Here is a 20,819-nt window from a genome sequence, read left to right as displayed (position 1 = left end):
TATGCTGTTTAATTAGCAATTAAGTCTCCTTAGGGTGATGATGCCAATTCCAATCCATAGTTGTGCCTAGAAGTATTTGTTATAAACACCTAACTTTTACCTTCACATGATCTTAAAAAGCAGAACTGGGTAATTTATTTTCTGCTAATTAGTACAAAATCCTACTAGAAGTGACTCATGCTATAACAAGTTAGTTTCCATTGTGTGAAAAACAACAATAAAAAATACATATTTATGGTTTACATATTAGGAATGTTCATTAGTGTTAATGCACATTATTTATAATGTATGCATTATAAAAAAATTTAAAACTTAACTACTTTAAATTTTAGCTTTTTATATTTTCTGCTTATAGAAAGCAAAAAAATATATATATTATCTAGTAAATATATTCTCTACCCCCACTCTTTGAAGCTTTACCAATTAAATATCCTCTGTCAAATTTTTCATAGCAATAGTCACTGAATACATCATTTTCAACATTAGCAAGTGTTCAACATTCCTTACACCAATGTTGACCTTTTTTTTTATTACCCAGACCAGGATGCTTTTAAAGGTGAAAGGGGGTAACTTGTGAGTGAGATTCTTTAACTTACCAGTTAAGAAAGATCATTACGGCATTTCAGATTTGAAATTAAAATGATGCAGGTTATACTGAACTATGTAATTATTTTTTAAATATTTTAATTTGCATGTTTTTTCTTGGAAAAACAGAAATTTCACTTAAACAATCTTTATCATCAATATGACACAAAAACATCATAATGCAGAGCCATTATAAAAAGAGAGATTAAATTCAATTTAATGTAAAATTAAACAAATTCAGATCATTTTAGTTATTTCTCAGAAAAATAAAAATACCTATTTCTTCAAATGCATTACATTTGAGAATTAGATTCTATGAATCTTATTTCTTTGAACACGAGTTCAAAATTATTGAAACTACGTGGATTGCTCTTATTTTTCTGAATATATTATTGTTTGCTTTCTTAAACACAAGCTTAATATTTTACCTTAAATTGTTATCTCAGATTATGAAAAGTAGATGTGTCAAAAATACAATACCAAAACAATAAGAATGACCTAGTTTTTAGGTGATTGTGGACAGAAAAACAAAAATAATCGAAGAATACTTTGCACATCGAGGTGACAAGTGGAAAAATATTGTTTCCTGAGTTTTACTTGTAGGTTCTAGTTTGTGAAGAAATTGCATCTCAAATATAAATGCAATGAGGATGGGTCAGTCAGAACCTGTGGATAAATAATAATCCCAGTACTAATGAAATAAGTTCTCAGTGAGCAAATGCATATAGAAATCATTATTTATATCATTAATTTGATCACTTGGTCATCTGACTCACATTAACTACCAAAATCACAGATTCAGAGTGTAGGTCAAAATAATATTACCTAATTTGTGTTGCTTTATACAGCTCAACATCTCCCCAATAAAATTGTTTCAGATTAATCAAAGTGTACTCGTACTAAAACTGCTTGTAAAGCAGCTTTTCTGTTACACAATTTATGTATTCATTCTGAGAAAAGCCTGTTAACTTTCTTACCACTGAATCTAAAATCAAGAAAATATTGCATACTAAAACATAAGAGTCATTCTGAAATCTACAGTTTGAATCTCAGCTAACAAAATATAGTGCATGTGTTTACTTTGGTATTCTATAAGAAGCATAAGCTTTAATTAGGAAATGACCTTGCCCCAGGTTGCTGACTTTTCTATTGTCTACATAATAAATTGTCTACATGATAAATTAGTCTGCGTGTAAAAATTTATTACTCTTTTATGTTTGGGTGCCTCCCATAATCACTTGAGGATAAAGCATTGTATGTGACATATGAGAGACTACATCATTCAATAAAGTATTGTTACTAATGCTAAACTTATCATTTGGATGAAAATCATTCAGTCCTCTGTAAAGCTCCTGGTTGATAATTAAACCCACATAAATCAACATTGACAAAGTCACACTATTCTTAAATCAGGTTTTACTCAGTGATAGCAAATGGGTATGATATGATGTGTTGGAAAATTTTATTATTGATGCTGTCATTAATGCTTTCAATCTTCAAAGATTTTATGTAGTTTTATACAGTTTATCACTTATGAACATTGCCACAGAAATGTAATTTGTATGCAATTTCACATACACAATAAATATTCTGTCTTATATTAATATGCCATTATTTCATTTAAATTTTCTGTCTGTGTCATAACAAATGAAAAAGTTTATCAGCAAATGCAATTTCCAGGGACTATTAAAATATGATTTTCCCCTTAAGCATTTAGTACAAGTTTACATAGTATGTCATCTACATAAAAATGTTTCTGGAAACAGTATGTCTGACAAAATGTGCAAAGTCAAATATCCTTTTAAACTTATTTTCAAAAAGAGTTTTTGCAATTGAAAGTTATCAAGATTCAGAAGTTAGCTAGAAAGACATTACTAATATTTTCAATTTTCATTTATGAAAAAGTCTCAATTGAAATATAGCCAAACAATGTCAACTATCAATGTAATAGTAGAACCCAGGATTATAATATTATGTCTGTATATTTATTACTGAAATAAGTTAACCAATAAGTTACTCTTATTAAAATACAATTCTAAGAAAAAATTTTAATTACATCTTTGTTCAGTTAGGATAGGTACGAGTTGATTTAAGAGGATCTTTAGGCAGCAAGAAGAGTTCAAGTAGACTCTTTGCATTTCCATAGAGCATGTCCATCTCTGATCAAGTAACAGTCATTCCAGTCAGAGACGCACGTGAACCTTTGGACCCTTCAGTCACCAAGAGAAGGATTTTTTCACTGTTTGCATTCTTCGCTAATTTGATTTCAAGGATTTCACCAATTTAAACTTTCAAGAGTTGCCAACAACTATCCAACTCTAATTACAGCATGGTGTCTTAAGGTAGAATAACAGGAATTAAGGATGAGCAATTCAATATGCACATATTCATTCTGAACGTGAAAATAACTTCCCTTTATGTGAAATCCTGATGTTTGTTCATTTTGTATTGTCATAGCTATAAGGTAGAGTGATCAGATCTCCAGCTTTACCAAGGACAGTCCGTCTTTATTTGCATTTGTTCTGGCATTTCCTCCTGGAAGCATTTGTCCCAGATTTTCTATTAAAAAAATACTAATAGGTACATTAAAATAAGTGAATTTGATAGACACATACTTTGTACTTGTATCGTTTTCTGTGGGGTGTGAGAAATAGTAACTGAGACATAAAAGCAATAAACAGAGCTCGTCTTTTAAGACATGGTTAAATCTGAAGGGTACTGAATGGTTGTTAAACTAAGAAAGTGTTTAAATAATGCAAATACTTGCAAAGAATATTCTGGTGATATATTTAATATTCAGATATTCTACCCCAAAGATTTTTCATTAATGTACATATATATTCTTTGTCTTCTTTCACTAGTAATCTTATTTCTAGTATAATTTAAAGATTATTATTTTTTAATTTTTATATTTTTTTAGTGACTGGTTGGTAAGGGGATCTGAACCCTTGTCCTTGGTGTTACAATGTTACCTTCTAACCAACTGAGTAAAGCAGCCAGCCTGAGAATTTAATTATTTAGTTTTGATCCATCAATGTAGTAAAAATAACTTTGTCAGTCTTGATAAAAGGATAAAATGTTGATCAAATAAATGAAGATAGGCTAAACAGGTTAGATCATGTACAGTATATGACATGGACCATGCTTCATGCTCTGATTGAGTAATCACCCTTAAAGATGCTGCTCTAATTGCCAATTCAGTAGAGTAAGAGCGACTGATCCAGGCTGGGAGAGAGTAACAAATGAATATGTTTAGTAGAAATGGAGATTTGAGCACTGAGATAAACGTAAAATACACCAGGAATTAATATGTATTTTATGTGAATATTTATATATACATCTATGCCCATATTAAAAAATGTAGGCTTTTTTTCCTTATGTTATGCAGATATTTGCAGATATTTTCCTATTTTTCTAGAAATGTATTATTCTAATTTTTATATTCTTCTTTTTATTATTTACCTTTGACATTTGATCTACAATCTATTTTAAACTGATTTTTGTGACAAATTCTGGATCAACAGATAGATAAATGGATGTATAGATGAATGAAGATATTCAACTGACCCTGCAGAATTTATTGAAAAGATTTTCCAGTGCTCAGCTCTGCCACCTTTATATCAATGAGCTCACCATGTTTGTGTAATTGTATTTCTGAATCTCTAGTTTGTTCTGTCAGCTTTGTTTCCCCAGGTACAATATTATTTTCTTAATTGCTGTAGTTTTGTCATAATCCTTTTTCCCTCTATTGGTGAAAGTCCTCCAGGGGTTCTTCATTGAAATTGTCTTGGTCACGCTTGGCCCTTTGCATTTCCATACATATTTCATACTTTACCCATTTATACAATCTGCTAGAATTTTTATTGAAATAGCATTTAAACTATGAATCTATCTGTTATTGTAAAATTTTTAGTCATCTTATTCATAAACCCACTATTTTATTTGACCTATTTTTAGTTTCTCTTTACTTCTTTTGTAGAGGTCAATAATTTTTATTTAGGGACTTTTAGATATTTTATTTATTTTCACATGTATCATACATTCAATTAAATATTTTTATAAATATATATTTCTAATATAAAGAAAAACAGAATTTGTGTATAATTTGTGATCCTAAGTCCTGCTAAATTTACTAATTTAATACTTTTGGTAAATTACTTTATATGTAAACTCAGCTTGATTTTCTAGAAAAGCTATTCTGGCCTTCAAATAATTACTATAGTTTTATTTATTCTTTACCAACATCACCTATATATCTATTTATCTATTTATGTATCTATATATCATTTCTTCATAAATATATGGTATTGCCTCGTAGCACTGTACAATACTGAAAAATAGCAGTGATAGAAAAAATGATTTTCTTTTTGTTATTTCAGAGAAAGAGTTTAGCACTTCATAATTAAATATGATTGCCATCAAAGTTTAAAAATGTCCATTGTTAGAATTAGAAAGTCACTTTTAGTCCTAATTTTCTAAGAGATTTAATGAGAATAGAATTTGAATTTTTTCAGATGTACTTTTTGTGTCTAATATGATTTTTTTAAACATTTTTTTCTTTATTTTACTAATGCCACAAATTATACTGATTTATTTTTTAATGGTAGAACAATCTGGTGTGTGTATAACGAACTCAACTCCATTATAACTTTATATTGTTCTATTGAATTATTACTTTATTTATGTGACATAATAGTTGCAAATGTTTAGAATCCTAGTTACGATCTCTTTCAATGCTTATCCAGATGATTTCTCTTAAAGATTTAAACACACACACACACACACACACACACACAGGCTATCCATATATATGTATAAGATATATATATATATTTGTATATATGAATACAAATATTATATGACTATAAATAATGTATTATTCTCATATATGTAAAAATATATATTTCTACTGAAAAAAAAATATATAGGTCATTCTTATAAGTATCTTATAAATATAACCCAAATATTTACTTGTGATTTAGGTTTAAAAAGTCAAAATGTATTTTTCTATAGAAATAAAATTTTTAAAACCTTTCCATAAATATGCAGACCTGTGTGTATAAACAATGGTTCTTATGTTAAATTGCACTCATAATATTTTAGAACACAACCACAATTCACATTGATGATTGGGTTGTTGTTAGGAATTGGGATGACCAGGAGATGAAAGCTGTATTTCTCATTAACCTCCTAGGAATGATTCTGTCAGTAAACAATGATCAGTGCATAAAAGAAATAAATACTTAAGCTGGAAAGGAAAGTCTGCTGTAATTGAAAATAGCATGTGGTGGTAATCATTATGATGCAAACATCACATATCTTTGACATTACTGACAAATAAAGGAAGGATTACATAGGTACTTATAAAAATTAGTGTAGATATTAAACATTACTTTGTCTCAGCAACCAAGACAATTGATAATTTCTATTGAAAGACATGTTATTGACCTCATAGTGATTTTGTCAATTTTTTGGTGGAGTATATAACTAATTCCTAACTATGGGTGAAAGTACAAACTGTTTATTTTACAAATAACAAGCCTTCATGGAAAACATAAATATATATAATCTTGTCATTTTTATTATTTCTGGGCTGTTTTGATGCTTATTTATTATTGTGTCTCTTTATGTTACTTGATTATTTATTGAAGATTTTTGCGGAATTTAAATTACTGATTAGGGAAATACACAGGCTTATTTATCTCTGTTGGCTTTTTTTTTTTTCTTTAGGAGAAAAACTTTTAGAGAATATCCAAAAACTTTTAAAATTGCTTAATTTGTATTCAATGAATTGTGACGTCAATAATAACTGAAACAGAAAAAAAAGTGGGAAACAACTAAATAAAATAAAACAAAGATAATTAAGGTGATATAAGAATTAAACATTGCTAAGATCCTGTTGAAGTTTACAACCAATGTTTCTGAAATGAATAAAAATTGAGGAAAACTACATGCACGGAAGTTTTGAACATACTGCCATGTATTTTAACCATCTTAATTAAATGTGTGTATATATATATATATACATATATATATACATACACATACATATATGTATGTGTATGTGTGTATAATATATATGTATACCCTCAAAATATAGAGTGAATCATTGAGTAGCCATTAATGGTTCTTATCAAGCATCGAACACACCTGAAACATAAAATTACCCCAATTCTACAGGTTTGGTACTTTAATTTCAAAGGTGCAACAACACTCATAAGAAGGCATAATAAATATTTCCCCAGAAATTGAATTTTCTGTTAAGTTCGCATGAGGGAGACATTCTGGATATTTCTACTTCTTTATCCACTAAATTTCCTGAGAGTTTGGCTTTTTTGATTTTTCACACAGAAAAATTATTTCATGTGACTCTTGAACAGACAATGTTAGGTTATCCATTTAGTAGAGAGCAAGGGAATGACATATTCGGACACTGAAGAAGTAAGGTTTGGTTAGAAGTAAATGATGCATCAATTTAAAATATTCCAGAAAAAAATAATGGACTGAAAAAAGTTCTAACTTCATAACTTGTATTTTCATAAGCAAAGTGTGGGGTATCTGTGAGCCACTGTATTTTCTTGGTCTTCCTGGTTGTTGTTTGTATAATATTAGGTGAGAAACTAGTAAGACTTAGATTACTAAGAATTTCTCTTGGTCAACTACTAACAATATTATGGTTTTGACAATGGTTCCTGAAGGTAAGATAGGTAGCATAGTTCCAGTAGCCAGGGGTAGGCAACCCTTAGGGAAAGAATTGATATAGAGACATACGAGGAAACATGGGAAAAGTAAATGGGTATGTGTACAGACGTGTAGTTTAAAAAAAACAAGGCTTTCCCAATAGAATCTGATTGGGTTGATGGACCCTACGAACCATTTTGTTGGAATGACGCTTCATAATTGCTAGAAGAATATATTTTTAAAATATCTGAAACTAATAAATGTCTACACATTGTGGGATTTGGGGGAATTGAGTAAATATTGGAAAGGGCAGGTGGAGAGTTTTCTTTTCATGCCTTTTATTGTTCTTGATTTTTGAATCAGGTAAAAGAGTTATGTATTAAAATTATATTAATAAGAAGAAATTCTTCCTCAGTAAAATACGCTGTACAATATTAAAACAAATGTTAAATAACTATCATAAAAATACCAAGAAAAAACAGCAAAGAATACATACTATTGAGGACCATGGTAAAAGTTTCAACAATTTGTGAAATATAGAAGGGTTTCTTATTAGAGTGTCTCAGTTTATAAAATTAGATGATGCTAGTTGTAAAGAAAACCACAGAGGCTATTGATTTTGTACCGTTTGTATTGCCATACATATTGACACAGTGCATGGTGTTTCAACAAATGTGTATTTCCAACGAGATCCATAATTCTGATTCCATGTTTATATAAACAGAATTTTAAAATGCAATATTTTAAAAGAAATATTTCAACAATTTGAACATTAATTTTAAAAATACAGATAACTATTTCACATGATTTTATTGATTATTACTGAAATTGAATGCGAATGTTTACTTTATCAATTTGTGCTATTTTGTTTTGCTTTGTTTTCATCCTTTAAAGCAAGTAGGTATATTCCAGAAGGGAATAAACGGGGCAAATAATTATGTCCATTCTCAACTGGATATTCTCTCAAGCTCATCACAATAATCCTTAATATTTATCAGTGTCCTGCAATTTGTTTGAGGTACAAGCCACAGTATGATTTTTGATGAAAAGACTTTCCAAGTTCTTGTGATTCTTCCACTAATAACACATCTTGGCAAGATTATGATTTACAAAATTCATAATGAATTGTTATAAAGAATTGTTTAATAGTTTTATTTCATTTTGTCATAAATCGACATGTTTAAAATTCTAAATTGCATATGGGAATTAGGGCCATATTGTTTAAGGTTATATTCTCTTGTCTATGTAAAAAGATATTACTTAGGTTTTTGTTTTATGTCATCATTTTGCTTGGTGAAGGAAAAGTGCTTTACAGAACTGAATTCATCACTGAATGAGATCACAGTCTTAATTTCCAGTTACTGCATATTTTCTTTCAGGAACATTTGTCATCCAGGTGACAGCAAGTGATGCTGATGATCCTTCAACGGAGAATAATGCTCGCCTCCTCTATAGCTTACTACAAGGCCAACCGTATTTTTCTGTTGAACCAACAACAGGTATTTTTATATGAAACAAAGTGCAATTTAACAAAATTCTAAAGTAGGCAAATGTCAGCAAAAATGATTGGCTTAGAAACATGTTCTACAGTAGACCTGATGTTTCAATAAACAAATAGGTTATCACTCCTAAACATTTAATTACTTTTAGTCTTTTAGCTGATTTTTCTAAAGTTATAAAATTGGGTTTCCGTATCCGTATCACAAATGATTTGTGTATGAGGTATAAGACATAAGTAAGGATTCTTATACATCAATTAGGAAAAAAAGAGACACTACTAAATTTTAAAATGTGAGAAAAAGACATTTACGAGCAATTGACAAAAGATGATTTACAAAAAGGCTGTAAGTATATAAAAAATGCTTAACCTCATTTAGTCATCAGGGAAATGTAAGTCAAAACCATAATGGTATACACCTGCACACCTGGTCAGAATGAGATTGATATAAGGCATTCACTTAAAGAAAAGTTTTGTATCTGTATTTTACTTATTTTTGATTTAGATAAATATAGTATTTGAATCTTTTTCAGTCATTGCTTCTCATGAATCAATTGAATACTTTCAAAAATAAATAGAACACAAATTTTCTCTTTTCTTTTAAACGTATCTATTGAATACATAAGAATTATGTGACACAAATTCATTAAGGAAATATTGGCTGTTTATTTGAAACAAACATTAAACCCATATGAATCTTGCCCTTAGGAGCTCATAGTTTCTGAAGTTAAAAAAAAAAAAAAAAAAAGTACCTAACTAATCTCTAATCTTCCAACAATGTGCGATGTGCCAAAAGAAGTAAAATTCTATGGTTGTTAATAAGAGGGAAATAGAATTCCCAGCTTAGTAACATGAAAAACTTTAAAGAATTAAAGTATTTTGTTGGATCTTTAAATATCGCTTATTTATTCATTCATTCAGCAAATAGTAAATGTCTCAGCCTTTCTCAGTCAAGGTTTCTTGAGAGAATCAGATTCTGAAGAATATGATTTGAGTGACTATATTCTTAATTCTCCCAAGGACATTATTCAGATTTTATTATTCTGGATGCACAGCAGAGAAGTTATTTTATTACAGGCAATGGATGGCTTAAGACATTAGGCTTTAATTTTCTCACACAATTCTGGTTGGGAAAGGCTGAATATGTACCTGGAGTTATACAACTTACTGGGTTTAATAGAAGCACAACATTGAAATACTTAAAATAATAATAATAACAAAAACAAAACAATACATAAATGTGGACTCCTCCCTTGGAACTTAAAGATAGATATTAAACATGTGAATATTAAATAAGAGGATACATAAAAAAGTTCATGGAAGAATAGAATTAAAAAATAATATGAATCTTCCCATGAGCTTTTTGAGGACCCCCTCCTACATACATTCAACTCGTGACTATGAAGTGAAACAAAAAAGTTTTAATAGAAGGAAAATGAGGATGAGTTGAGATTGTGTGGTCAAAGCAGCCGATGCTGAAACCAGAATGCTGAGCTGAGCCTGTGGCCAAAGGGATGAGAGAGTTAGAGAGCACTCCAGGTAATAGGAAGAATGTACAAGAAATTCCTGAGATGGAAAAGAGTTGAAACTCTTAGACGATCTGGATGCCAGTGTGGAGAAGCACAGAAGAAAGGAGTAGAAAGGGGGGCATCTAGGGAGTAGCTACATGGTGGGTCATGCAGGCCCTTCATGGCCAAGGTAAGTGTTCTCTCGCTCTTTCCACCCCCACCCCCCAACCTTCACTGGCTTCTTCAGTGTATCAGACAAGTTAGCTAAAGCTATTAACTGCATTGATGGAAGAGAGGTAGAAAGGGCAGCAAGACAAGCGCAAACTGAAGTTCCAAGTTTTGGAGAATGTAAGAGGATCTAGGAATCTTTTGTTCAGTCTGAAGTCTGAGAAGAAAAGTTGAAAGTAAAACAGGCACAGTTATTTGAAGACCCAGTACACGGGGAGCAAATGCTCCATATTGCTATGGACGACTGCTTGGCTAATCTGTACGGCTTTGGATACATATTATCAAAAGCTCTAATATTATTCCCTTTGTCTGTATGAAACACAGTCCTTCCTTGAGTCCCACATAAGAAGATGCTAGCAGCATCTGGTCAATATAGTCGATGGTTTCTATTCCCATTCTTATAATTGATTACATTTGTGAAACACCTTAATCCACAATTAAAATTCCTTCACGTTATGGTTCAAATTATTATTTTTTTAAAAAATAAGTATCACAACTTTTTAATGAATGCTTTGTCACTGACACATTGGGGATTGGTCATTCTCTTTCTTATATTTGTGTTTATGTATTTCCAAACTCACTAGAATTGTTTTGCCCTCTCCAAGGCACCTGCCTTAAATTTTTCCTAGGTTATTTTCATTGGCAGTTATTTAAATTTTACTAAATAATTTTATAGAATGTGGGCATTTATTACAACATTTATCATGGCCTATCTTGATTTTGAATGTATGTGTCTCTCTCTAGCTTTATATATAAATATATGAACACACACACATATATATGTGTATATATTTTTACCTGATGAATAATTGGATCAAAAACCAGGCCTCCTTCAGATCTCATGACTCTAAGTGGACTTTAACATTGCAGATGTACAATATTTTTTGCACAAATTTGGTAGTGTAATTTACACATTTACCCATAAAGAACTAATTTCTTTAGAGTTTGGGGGAAGAGTTAGTTGTAGCACTCTGATATTATATTAGAGAAGATAGCAGAAAATAGATTGAGGTAAAAATAAGACATTCCTCTTTTCCATCTGTGGATTGTCATAACATAGTATTTTATTAAAGGTCTACTGGTGTTCTTGGTATTTTGATGACCTCTCTAGGACTTCAGACAGAGCTGGTATTTAATTTATTATTGTTTTTTTCAGGGCAATGTCAGGTACATTGTAGTGGTTCAACATATATCAAAAGAGTGACTGGATGATGGAATGCTTAAGAAATTAACTAGGAAGATGCCAGAATTAATAATGAAATAATAATTGTAATTTTATTACAATTTTAAAGGAATAATAAGAATATCTTCTAAAATGGACAGAGAACTACAAGATGAGTATTGGGTAATTATTCAAGCCAAAGATAAGATTGGTCAGCCTGGAGCGCTGTCTGGAACAACAAGCATATTAGTTAAACTTTCGGATGTTAACGACAATAAGCCTATATTTAAAGAAAGTAAGTAGAAAGCATCCTGACTTTTCATTATAATGTAAATCTAAGTGTGTTGAATGTAGGCAAATGTTAGAGTTTTCATTCTAAATGTACTGCAGCAGCACTAGAATTATATGAAATAAATGTGTTAATTGTTCTAAGGCATAATTATTTTCATTAGTTTGAAAAGTTAAATACAAATGAAAGAGTAGTGTGTCCGTTTTCTATTGCTCCTGTAATAAATTGCCACAGATTTCATGGCTTAAAACAAATTAATTTTCTTAAAGAATCTGGGACAGGTTCAACTCAGATTACAGTGATTCAACTCAGATTACACAGGGCCAAATCCAGGTTAATTCCAATTTCTCACACAGCCTGAATTGATAATCAGATCAGTGGTTGCTGGTGGTTTAGTTGCTAAAATAATCAATTCTGCACAATTCCTGATAGTTTGTGATTTTTATTATTCTGTGAACACACACCCACATACACATACTCCTCATGATAATAGGAAATGCTTTTGTTTAAAGGAATTGAAGTTATCTTTTCCTCTTTTCTTTTTCTTACACTTAAAATACAATCTTCTGAAGATCCCACTGTCTCTGCCTTAAAAAAAAAAAATCTGAACAGTCCTCAACTACTCCATTCCTACCACCTTGGATCATGCCACCATCTTATTTTGTCTGTGTCAGTGCAACAGGCTCTCAGCTAGTCTCTCTACTTATACAATTGTTCTCCTTTAGTTTCTACGCAGCTTTAGTGATCTTCTTAAACTGTAAGTCAGATCACATCACTTCAAAGTCTTACTAGCTCACTCACAGAAAAAGTCAGAACCCTTAGTATAACATAAATGGTCCCGATCTTCCTGAATGATCTGCCATCATTCAGTCCTGTCCTGTACCTCTTGCACCTCAGCTATGTCTGTTCTACTCTTTGCCTGCTGAAAAGCCACCACCAGGCAATTGACCTCCTCAGTGTTCCCAGAACGCTCCAGACTGGCTTTTCTTCTTCCTGAAATTCTGTTTCCTCAGATATTCATTCCCTTACTTCAGTTCTTATCCAGAAGTCGCATCCACAGTGAATACTTTCTACCTTATCAAAAATTTTAAACCGTTCTATCACAATACTACCTTAGTACAGTGTCTTACTGTCTGCCTCACCTTCAGGAATACAAGCTGACAGCAGCGGCTTCCTATATCTATTGCCTGTTATATCCCCATCCTTTTAGAACAGGGCCTTGTGAAGATTTATGTTCAAAACAAGATTTTTGAATGTATGAAAAATTTCACAGACTAAGTGTTGATTGAAGAAAATGTTTTGGTTGTTTTTAATTTTGAAGATGGATAGTTAAGATAAACTCTGTAACATTTACATCCGAAGCATCTGCATTCATGTTTATGGTACTGTCACTGCTTTCTCTAGATTAATTGGTTAGTAATTTTTAGTTTGTGCAATCAAATAGACAATTCTTTCATTTTTGCACATTAGTATGTACAGTTAAACTGTTACTTCCACTTTAAAAAATCCCCAGTAAAATATTAGTAACTTTTAAGTAATATTATTCCAATTTGAAAAACAAAGTGAAATTTCATACCACAAACTTCAAAGTGACCTACTCTGTGTTTCTAAGGGAACAAAATATGCCATTAAAAATAATTTTATATGGGCTCCTTTTTTTAATTTTAAGAAATTTCATTCTTTAGAATGAATATTGACATATATGATTACTTCCTACTTTTTAGCATAAATTACAAATAATAATTCATGAATGGTACAGTTCTGTATCAGTTTTTTGTAAGTTACTCCTGAAAAATAAAGGAAAAAAGCTCAGTGATTTGTATTATATCTATGTATTTCAAATATATCTGCCATTGTTTTCTCATGACCAAATCAATGAGATTATCTCTGAGTCCAACATGGTTTTTCTACTGTACCCACTTACCAACACTTTTGGATCCATCTTCATTTTCATTTCCACTATGGCTAATATAATCCAAACTCAGGTTCTCAAAATTAAACTTCTATGCTTAGAACCCAGCTATTTGCATTCAGTTTTTCCCACCTTCAATTTACTCTTAAATTTATTAGTAACTCAAATATCAGGGTAAAATTTAAAAATTTTTTAAATCAAATTTGGGATGATTGAAGGATACAATAAGAAATAAGTCATGAATATTGAGAAGGTGTATATATGAATAGAAATTTGAAGTTATACATAATAGGGATAGGGCTGCCTAAGATATATTTGAGAGAAAAATGGTAGATGTTCAAATAGGACATTAGGGAAATGTTCAGATTTTAAAATCAAAATAAAGAGAGAGTATGTACATATATATACCGGAGAGAGAGAGAGAGAGAGAGAGAGAGAGAGAGAGAGAGAGAGAGAGAGAGAGAGAGAGAGAGAGAGATTGAGATTTAGGACAAGTAACTGAGAAGGGTAAGTACAGTTTTTCCTACAAAACATAAATAAAAGATGCTATTATTGGGAGTTTATTATGTTAAGCGTTTATCCAAAATATCTTGAGTTTTGTTTTTAAAGGTTTACACCGCCTGACTGTCTCTGAATCTGCACCCACTGGGACTTCTATAGGAAAAATCATGGCATATGATAATGACATCGGAGAGAATGCAGAGATGGATTACAGCATTGAAGGGGATGATTCACAAACGTTTGATATCATTACTAATAATGAGACCCAAGAAGGAATAGTTATACTAAAAAAGGTAGATATATTAAAATTATGTCCTTTCGAGTAGTGCAAAATCAAAGCAGAAATACATATGAGTATAATTATTTTCTGTAGCTGGTTACTTTTTGCTTCATTAAGTAATTAAAACGAGAGCCTGTGATTTATGGTTTAGGGAGAAAAGGAGTTTAGAAAGGAGAGAGTTAGTTATTATAGAGCTTCTTGAACTATATGTAGAGTAATTTTTTAAAAAAAGACTTTGAAATAAAGGACACATTTTTTGAAAAGATCTTAAACACGAGTAAGTTAATTCTTTATTCCATCAGACATTTATTCCCAGAAAAGTATAATATAACTCTAAATGAAAATACAGGTATTATCCTAAAACATTTTAGAATAGATATGAGTGATAAAACATAGATTTGTTATACCCGTTTAACAATAATTTCAGAGGGATTCGTGTATATAAAAAGTAAAACCTAACTGAAAAGCAACTGACATTTAATTTAATTTTTTTTCAAAGGAATACTTGGGTTACTGAAGCCCTTTTTTTCTGTATGCATTGTATTTCTTTGTAGAAAGTGGATTTTGAGCACCAGGACCACTATAAATTTAAAGCAAAAGTTAGAAACCGCCATGTTGATAACCAGCTCCTGAGATACCACGCTGAAGCTTCTGCCACTGTCATTAGGGTCCAGGTGGAAGATGACGATGAACCTCCTGTTTTCCTCCTCCCATATTATGTATTTGAAATATTTGAAGGAAACCCACAAGGATCATTTGTAGGCATAGTGTCTGCTGCAGACCCAGATCAAAGGAAATCTCCTATCAGGCAAGTTTGTAAGGTCGGCTTTGTATTAATATGTGAGTAAATACAAATTTGCTTAAAAGTAAAATTTTATGCAAATTTAAACAGGGATAGGGTAAACCTATATCTGTATTTCTCTATATGGTACTTAATGAATTTGCAACGATTTTTTTTTTAACGTTAAATAACTTTACTAGGACGTTTACTAATTTGACATAGAAATAAATGAGTAACATTTATTTATATATTTCTTTTTTTAAAAAATATATTTTTTAATTTAATTTTTTTTCTTTTTTAAAAAATTGAAACATAATTGTACATATCTGAGGGGTACAGCATTGATACATGTGTTAATTTGCACCAACTTAAACAAATGAGTTAAAATAGGGAGCCGCGATGTTGGTTAAGATGCAGTGAAATAGGTGATTGCAAGCATGTACAAAAAATAAACAATCACCTTCTAAAATTCAATAAATTGACTCTCGATTGGGGTAAGAGGTGAGAAAAAAGAAAACTTTGTTTATCCCAAGACAGAGCTGAGAAAAGATGACCAAATATGGATCATTTAAATAGTAATTAATAAAATGATTTTTGGAAATGGAGATAGCTTCTACAGAAGCTTCTAAAGAAGTCAAAATGATATAAGTCCAATGGGTTAGGAATAAATTTCTGTGTTACAATTACACAAATCGTTGTTATTTTCAGTTACTATGTTATGATTTTTTTTTCAATATTTGAGTAATAGTCCAGTTGGACATAAATATAGAAAACTTGTTACATATTTCTTTCCATCACATTCCCTTGCTTACCTATTTTCCATAACTCATAGTCCAGAGAATTGCATAAATTTTCATGTAGTGATTGAGATGCTGGTGACTTCTTTGCTCTATGGAGGCATGGCTGGTACAGTGAAAGAGCTCTATTAAATTTTTAATACAAAGGAGTTTTTCCACTTTTCTGTTGTAATTCCTGTTCATAAAAATGCTGCCTTCTAATATGTAGGTATAATTCTCAGTTATAGTGATTTTAGTAACTTTATAAATGTGTATATGTATATATGTCTGTATATATAATTTTAATCCAGTAAATTGTTTAGTTTGAAAAATATACCTATTAACTTATTAATTGTTTGTTGAAGAATACTAAATAATACATAATTTTTTTAAAAAATGGTTTGATGACTGAGATGTAAATATGTTATCATTTGTAATAATAAAGTGTTGGAAACAAATTTTAATGGGGTGATTAAAAAAATAATTATGAATGATTTATAATACTTATTAAAAACATGCTGTAGATTTAAAGCATAATACAAAATTAAGAGTTGTATGTCAACCACATGTAAAAAAACACTAGGTATATATGGAAAAAGAAGACGTACACAACCAAATATTGAGGTTATGAGTTTTATAGTATTACCACTTGTAGTTACTTACCTTTTTCAACCTAATGATATTTTAGCTAATGATTTTCACTTTTATACTGAAAATAATTATTTTTTTAAAAAATTGTGAGTACCTATCAAAAGAATATCTTTTGATTATTTGACAGATGTTCTTTCATTTAGAATTGGCTTTAAATAAGATTGCTTTTCATGAATATGTTAGTGTCACTGATGATACAAAGTGTTGTTGTTCTTGTTTTTTTTCCATATGGTACATCTTGATTTAGCAAATGTTCAAAATATATCATGAGGACAAAATCAGATGTGTGTGAAAATAGCCACTTGAGCACATTTCAGGAGATTTCTCTTTCTTTTCTTCTTTTTACAATTTTTTTTTTGAAAGCACAAATCCAGAAAATGTTTGAACACAAAATAATAGTACTATGATTTTATATAAGATTTTAACATTAGGAGAAGCTGAGTGAAGGACTTCTCTTAAATCAAGAACTTTTTACTGTTTTTGCAACATCTCTGTGTCTAAAATTATTTCAAAATATGTTTTTAATTATATTGGTAGGAAAATTACAAATGGTAAATTTGGCTAAGGTGATGATGGAGCATATTATTTATTAATTTTCTGAAGTTTGTCTAATTTTTAAAAATAAAGTGAAAGGCATAGATATATATGTATAAAATTATATATAAAATTTAATTAACTAAAACTTATGTCAATGACAGGGAGGTCTTATCTGGTGAAGGTGAAGTGGGGGAAAAACATTTACATGACAGGAATTGGTGATTCTATAAGGAATCAAGCAAAATATTACACAGAAACGTTCTTGTTTATCCGCTCTTCCTAGAGGTCTACATCGGTTTTTATTTCTGTTTCAATTTTTTGGTGGGACCTGGACCTATTTGTTGTGATCTTGGCTCTTCTTCTTAATTCTAGTAGAGGCTTATTAAACTATTAGAAACTATAAATTCCTATAAAACTTTCGATGGGCTTTATTTGAAATGGTATTTTATAGAAACAGAATTAGATAGTTAATACAAAATAGCAGCTCTTAAAATACTGTTTCATTTTGCCAACAAATCTATCATATGAGAAATGCAACCACGTGTGCTTATTTAAGTAAAATCCTTATAAATGTTTTAAATTGAGTACAATTAAAACTAAACTCTTCTAAAAATTATTTCTCTATAATTTCTATTTTAATCCAAGCTACAAATTAGTATAGTATTTTTAGAAACTTGTCAGTTCAAGATTAAAATATCCTCTTCTTTCACTAAGTAATTGTGGAAAACCTCATTGATGTCTCATCAAAGTCTTCAGGAATATACATGCAAGGAGAAGACATCACTCAACCCTACTTATTACTCTTCTTTAATTTTTATTATTAATCTTTTGCAAGCAGATAAGACATGCTGAGTTCTTCAAAGGCTTCTTTCATTGTGGAGTTTGAGATCATTTTTCAGACATTTGATGAGGGAATTTTGTATCCTGGCTTCATACCATGTATAATCCAACAGTACGTTAGATCTAAAACACTTTACTTTTGGCATATCTATATATACTCACATATATAAGCTTTCAGATTACAGAAATCATTTAGATTTCCTGAAAGAATTAAAGGTACATCTGCTATATAAAAATAATTTATTTTTTAAGCAAATACTATCCAATTGTTTCCTTTCAAGAAACAAAATCACACATTTCTTTTATATCAGCCCTCAAGTAATTGTAATATAATGCACAGATGAGCAATTGGTGCAGGAAAGAGATCAGTGTCAGTATAGGCTGGGGTATGTTTTACTTCGCTTCAAAGGAAAAAGAAAAGGTTCACAGTCATTAAATTTCTTTCCCATTTATTTATACTCCTTTTCTTTTCATAAATGGCTTTTAGCCATTTCTTTTTAAACAAGTTGTTCACCTATTAAAATTTTCTTTTGGATATAGGAATGAGTGATGTGCTTAGATTTAGCATACACTAATTGAAATCCGAAGCCATTTTTTCCCCCATCTCCACTGAGTTAAATCTTAAATACACGAATGCACCATTTTGAAAACTGTTCAGCATTATCACATTAGCCATGTAGAGCATGCATTTAATAATTTGTCTTATTGGTTAAAAAGAGTGTTATGTATTAACGTTCATTAACATTAAGGAACACTTTCCCTTTGGTGCAGTTACTCCATTCCCAGAAGCACAGAGTTCACTATCAATGACAACGGTACAATCATTACAACTAACCCACTTGACCGGGAGATCAATATTTGGTACAATCTGAGTATCACAGCCACAGAAAGACGTAAGTGCTAATTTGGGAACCGTACAGTTGTTCAGCATATTTTATAAAGTATTCCATAATTTTTAGATATGGGGACAAGGCTACCTTAGAATGTTGTTGGAATTAGAGTTAAATGATATTTTATAAGTAAATTCATGTACGTGTTTGTTTTATTTTCTTATTTTAAATTAATGTATGTTTACTTCTGTTACAGCCTGTATATATGCTAACCACTAAATATCTTCAAACTGTTTTTCTTGTTATAAAAGTAAGTAATGCTGAAAGCAAAAAAGAAATCAAGGAAAGCACAAGGTGTAACAAAAATCATCTGAAATTGTAAAATAAATTTATGATGTAGTTACATGTCTTCACAATCTTATTCATGAATATATTTTCATATCAATTTATAAAAATTAGCTATATATTTTGCAAGGTTTTCTTAACATACTGTCTCTATGTGTTTCTTTTTATATGATGAGTTCAATACAAAAAAGAGAGTCTTGTGTACTTTCCTAAAAACATATTCACCCTGAAAAGACTGTAATAAGTGTAAAGAAGCTGTAACATTTATTTCATAGAAATTCCTCCCTTAGAGCAAAATTTTTAATTTGAAGAAATGCTTACTTAATATTATACATTATTTTACTACTGTACAAAGAGTAAACCTATTGAGTGGAAATTTAAATTTTAAATTTTAAATAATTTAAAATTGATTATGAATCTTGTCTCACTTAGCCATGATCATGTTAGATTTACTATTAGCTCATGAGGGACTATTCTAGAAGTTAAACCGAATGCCTGTGCTTTGTCTTATTTCTAAGATAAAACTTTAGAAATAATCTTGCACATTAGAAACAAAGAGATACCCCCAAGTTAGACTTTTAAAACTAAGACTTTAAAATCAATCATATTTCAATGAAATTATGGTAAAGAGTATAAAGGATTAAAATTACGTTCACTGGTTATCTACAGCACAAAAACAATGATACATCTTCAAATTAAACTCATAGTTTCAACTGTTCTGATAGTCAAATTTTCAAAAATCAGTAGTGACCAGATTTTTTTTCCCCCAGAGATAGATAGATGATTCCATTTTCAGGCTGCAAAAATAGGTAAAATCATCTTGATTTACCACTTGGACATTGTACTTAAACTTGTGAATCAGTCAGTTATTCAAGCAATTATATTAATTAAAGTTTAAAGGAATAGATATAACACAATATTAAAGGTTATCAAAATCATTCCCATTATTTAGTTTTTGGATTTAATACAGTACAGTAAAGGATTAAGCTTTTGAATATTAATGTTCTAGAAGGCATCTTTTCTTAAAACTGATTTCGCATAGATTTCAATGATTTCTCTTGGCTTTTCTTTTTTTTAAGTTTAAAGCATATGTCTATCTTATTCCTCATTTTTTAACAGTTGGCAGGCAAGATGGTGAGTGGAAAGCATGTCTCATGTATTTTGGGGGATACTCTAAATAACGCCATAGAAACACTGCAGGAGGACTTGGGTCTAGATGTTGAATTTTTCATTTAACTAAACAATAAACAACATGGAGCAAATGTTACAACAGAATGTATGTCTGCTCCCATATAGGAAATGCCAAGGCTATTTGTGTCAGAAAACACAAAGATGTTTATTCTAAAAGCAAGCTTTTGTTTATTGCATATTTCTGAGAACAATTTTAAAATTTTTATTTTAAGGGAAAACTGGTT

At 30.3% G+C, this 20,819-nt stretch overlaps 1 protein-coding gene across 1 annotated transcript in view; it reads left to right on the top strand.

Annotated features, from left to right (window-relative positions):
- CDH19 (cadherin 19) overlaps positions 1-20,819 on the top strand; it is a 54,822-nt gene that overhangs the window by 7,229 nt on the left and 26,774 nt on the right. The window contains exons 3-7 of the mRNA XM_063077509.1: positions 8,646-8,765; positions 11,793-11,957; positions 14,473-14,657; positions 15,199-15,452; positions 19,001-19,122. Coding sequence (XP_062933579.1) covers positions 8,646-8,765; positions 11,793-11,957; positions 14,473-14,657; positions 15,199-15,452; positions 19,001-19,122 — 846 coding nt within the window. The remainder of the gene's footprint in view (positions 1-8,645; positions 8,766-11,792; positions 11,958-14,472; positions 14,658-15,198; positions 15,453-19,000; positions 19,123-20,819) is intronic.

The sequence above is a fragment of the Cynocephalus volans genome, chromosome 13 (genome assembly GCF_027409185.1).
Source record: "Cynocephalus volans isolate mCynVol1 chromosome 13, mCynVol1.pri, whole genome shotgun sequence".
NCBI classification, from domain to species: Eukaryota; Metazoa; Chordata; class Mammalia; order Dermoptera; family Cynocephalidae; genus Cynocephalus; species Cynocephalus volans.
Note: the sequence above shows the minus strand (reverse complement) of the source record. Positions and strands in the feature narration are given on the sequence as shown.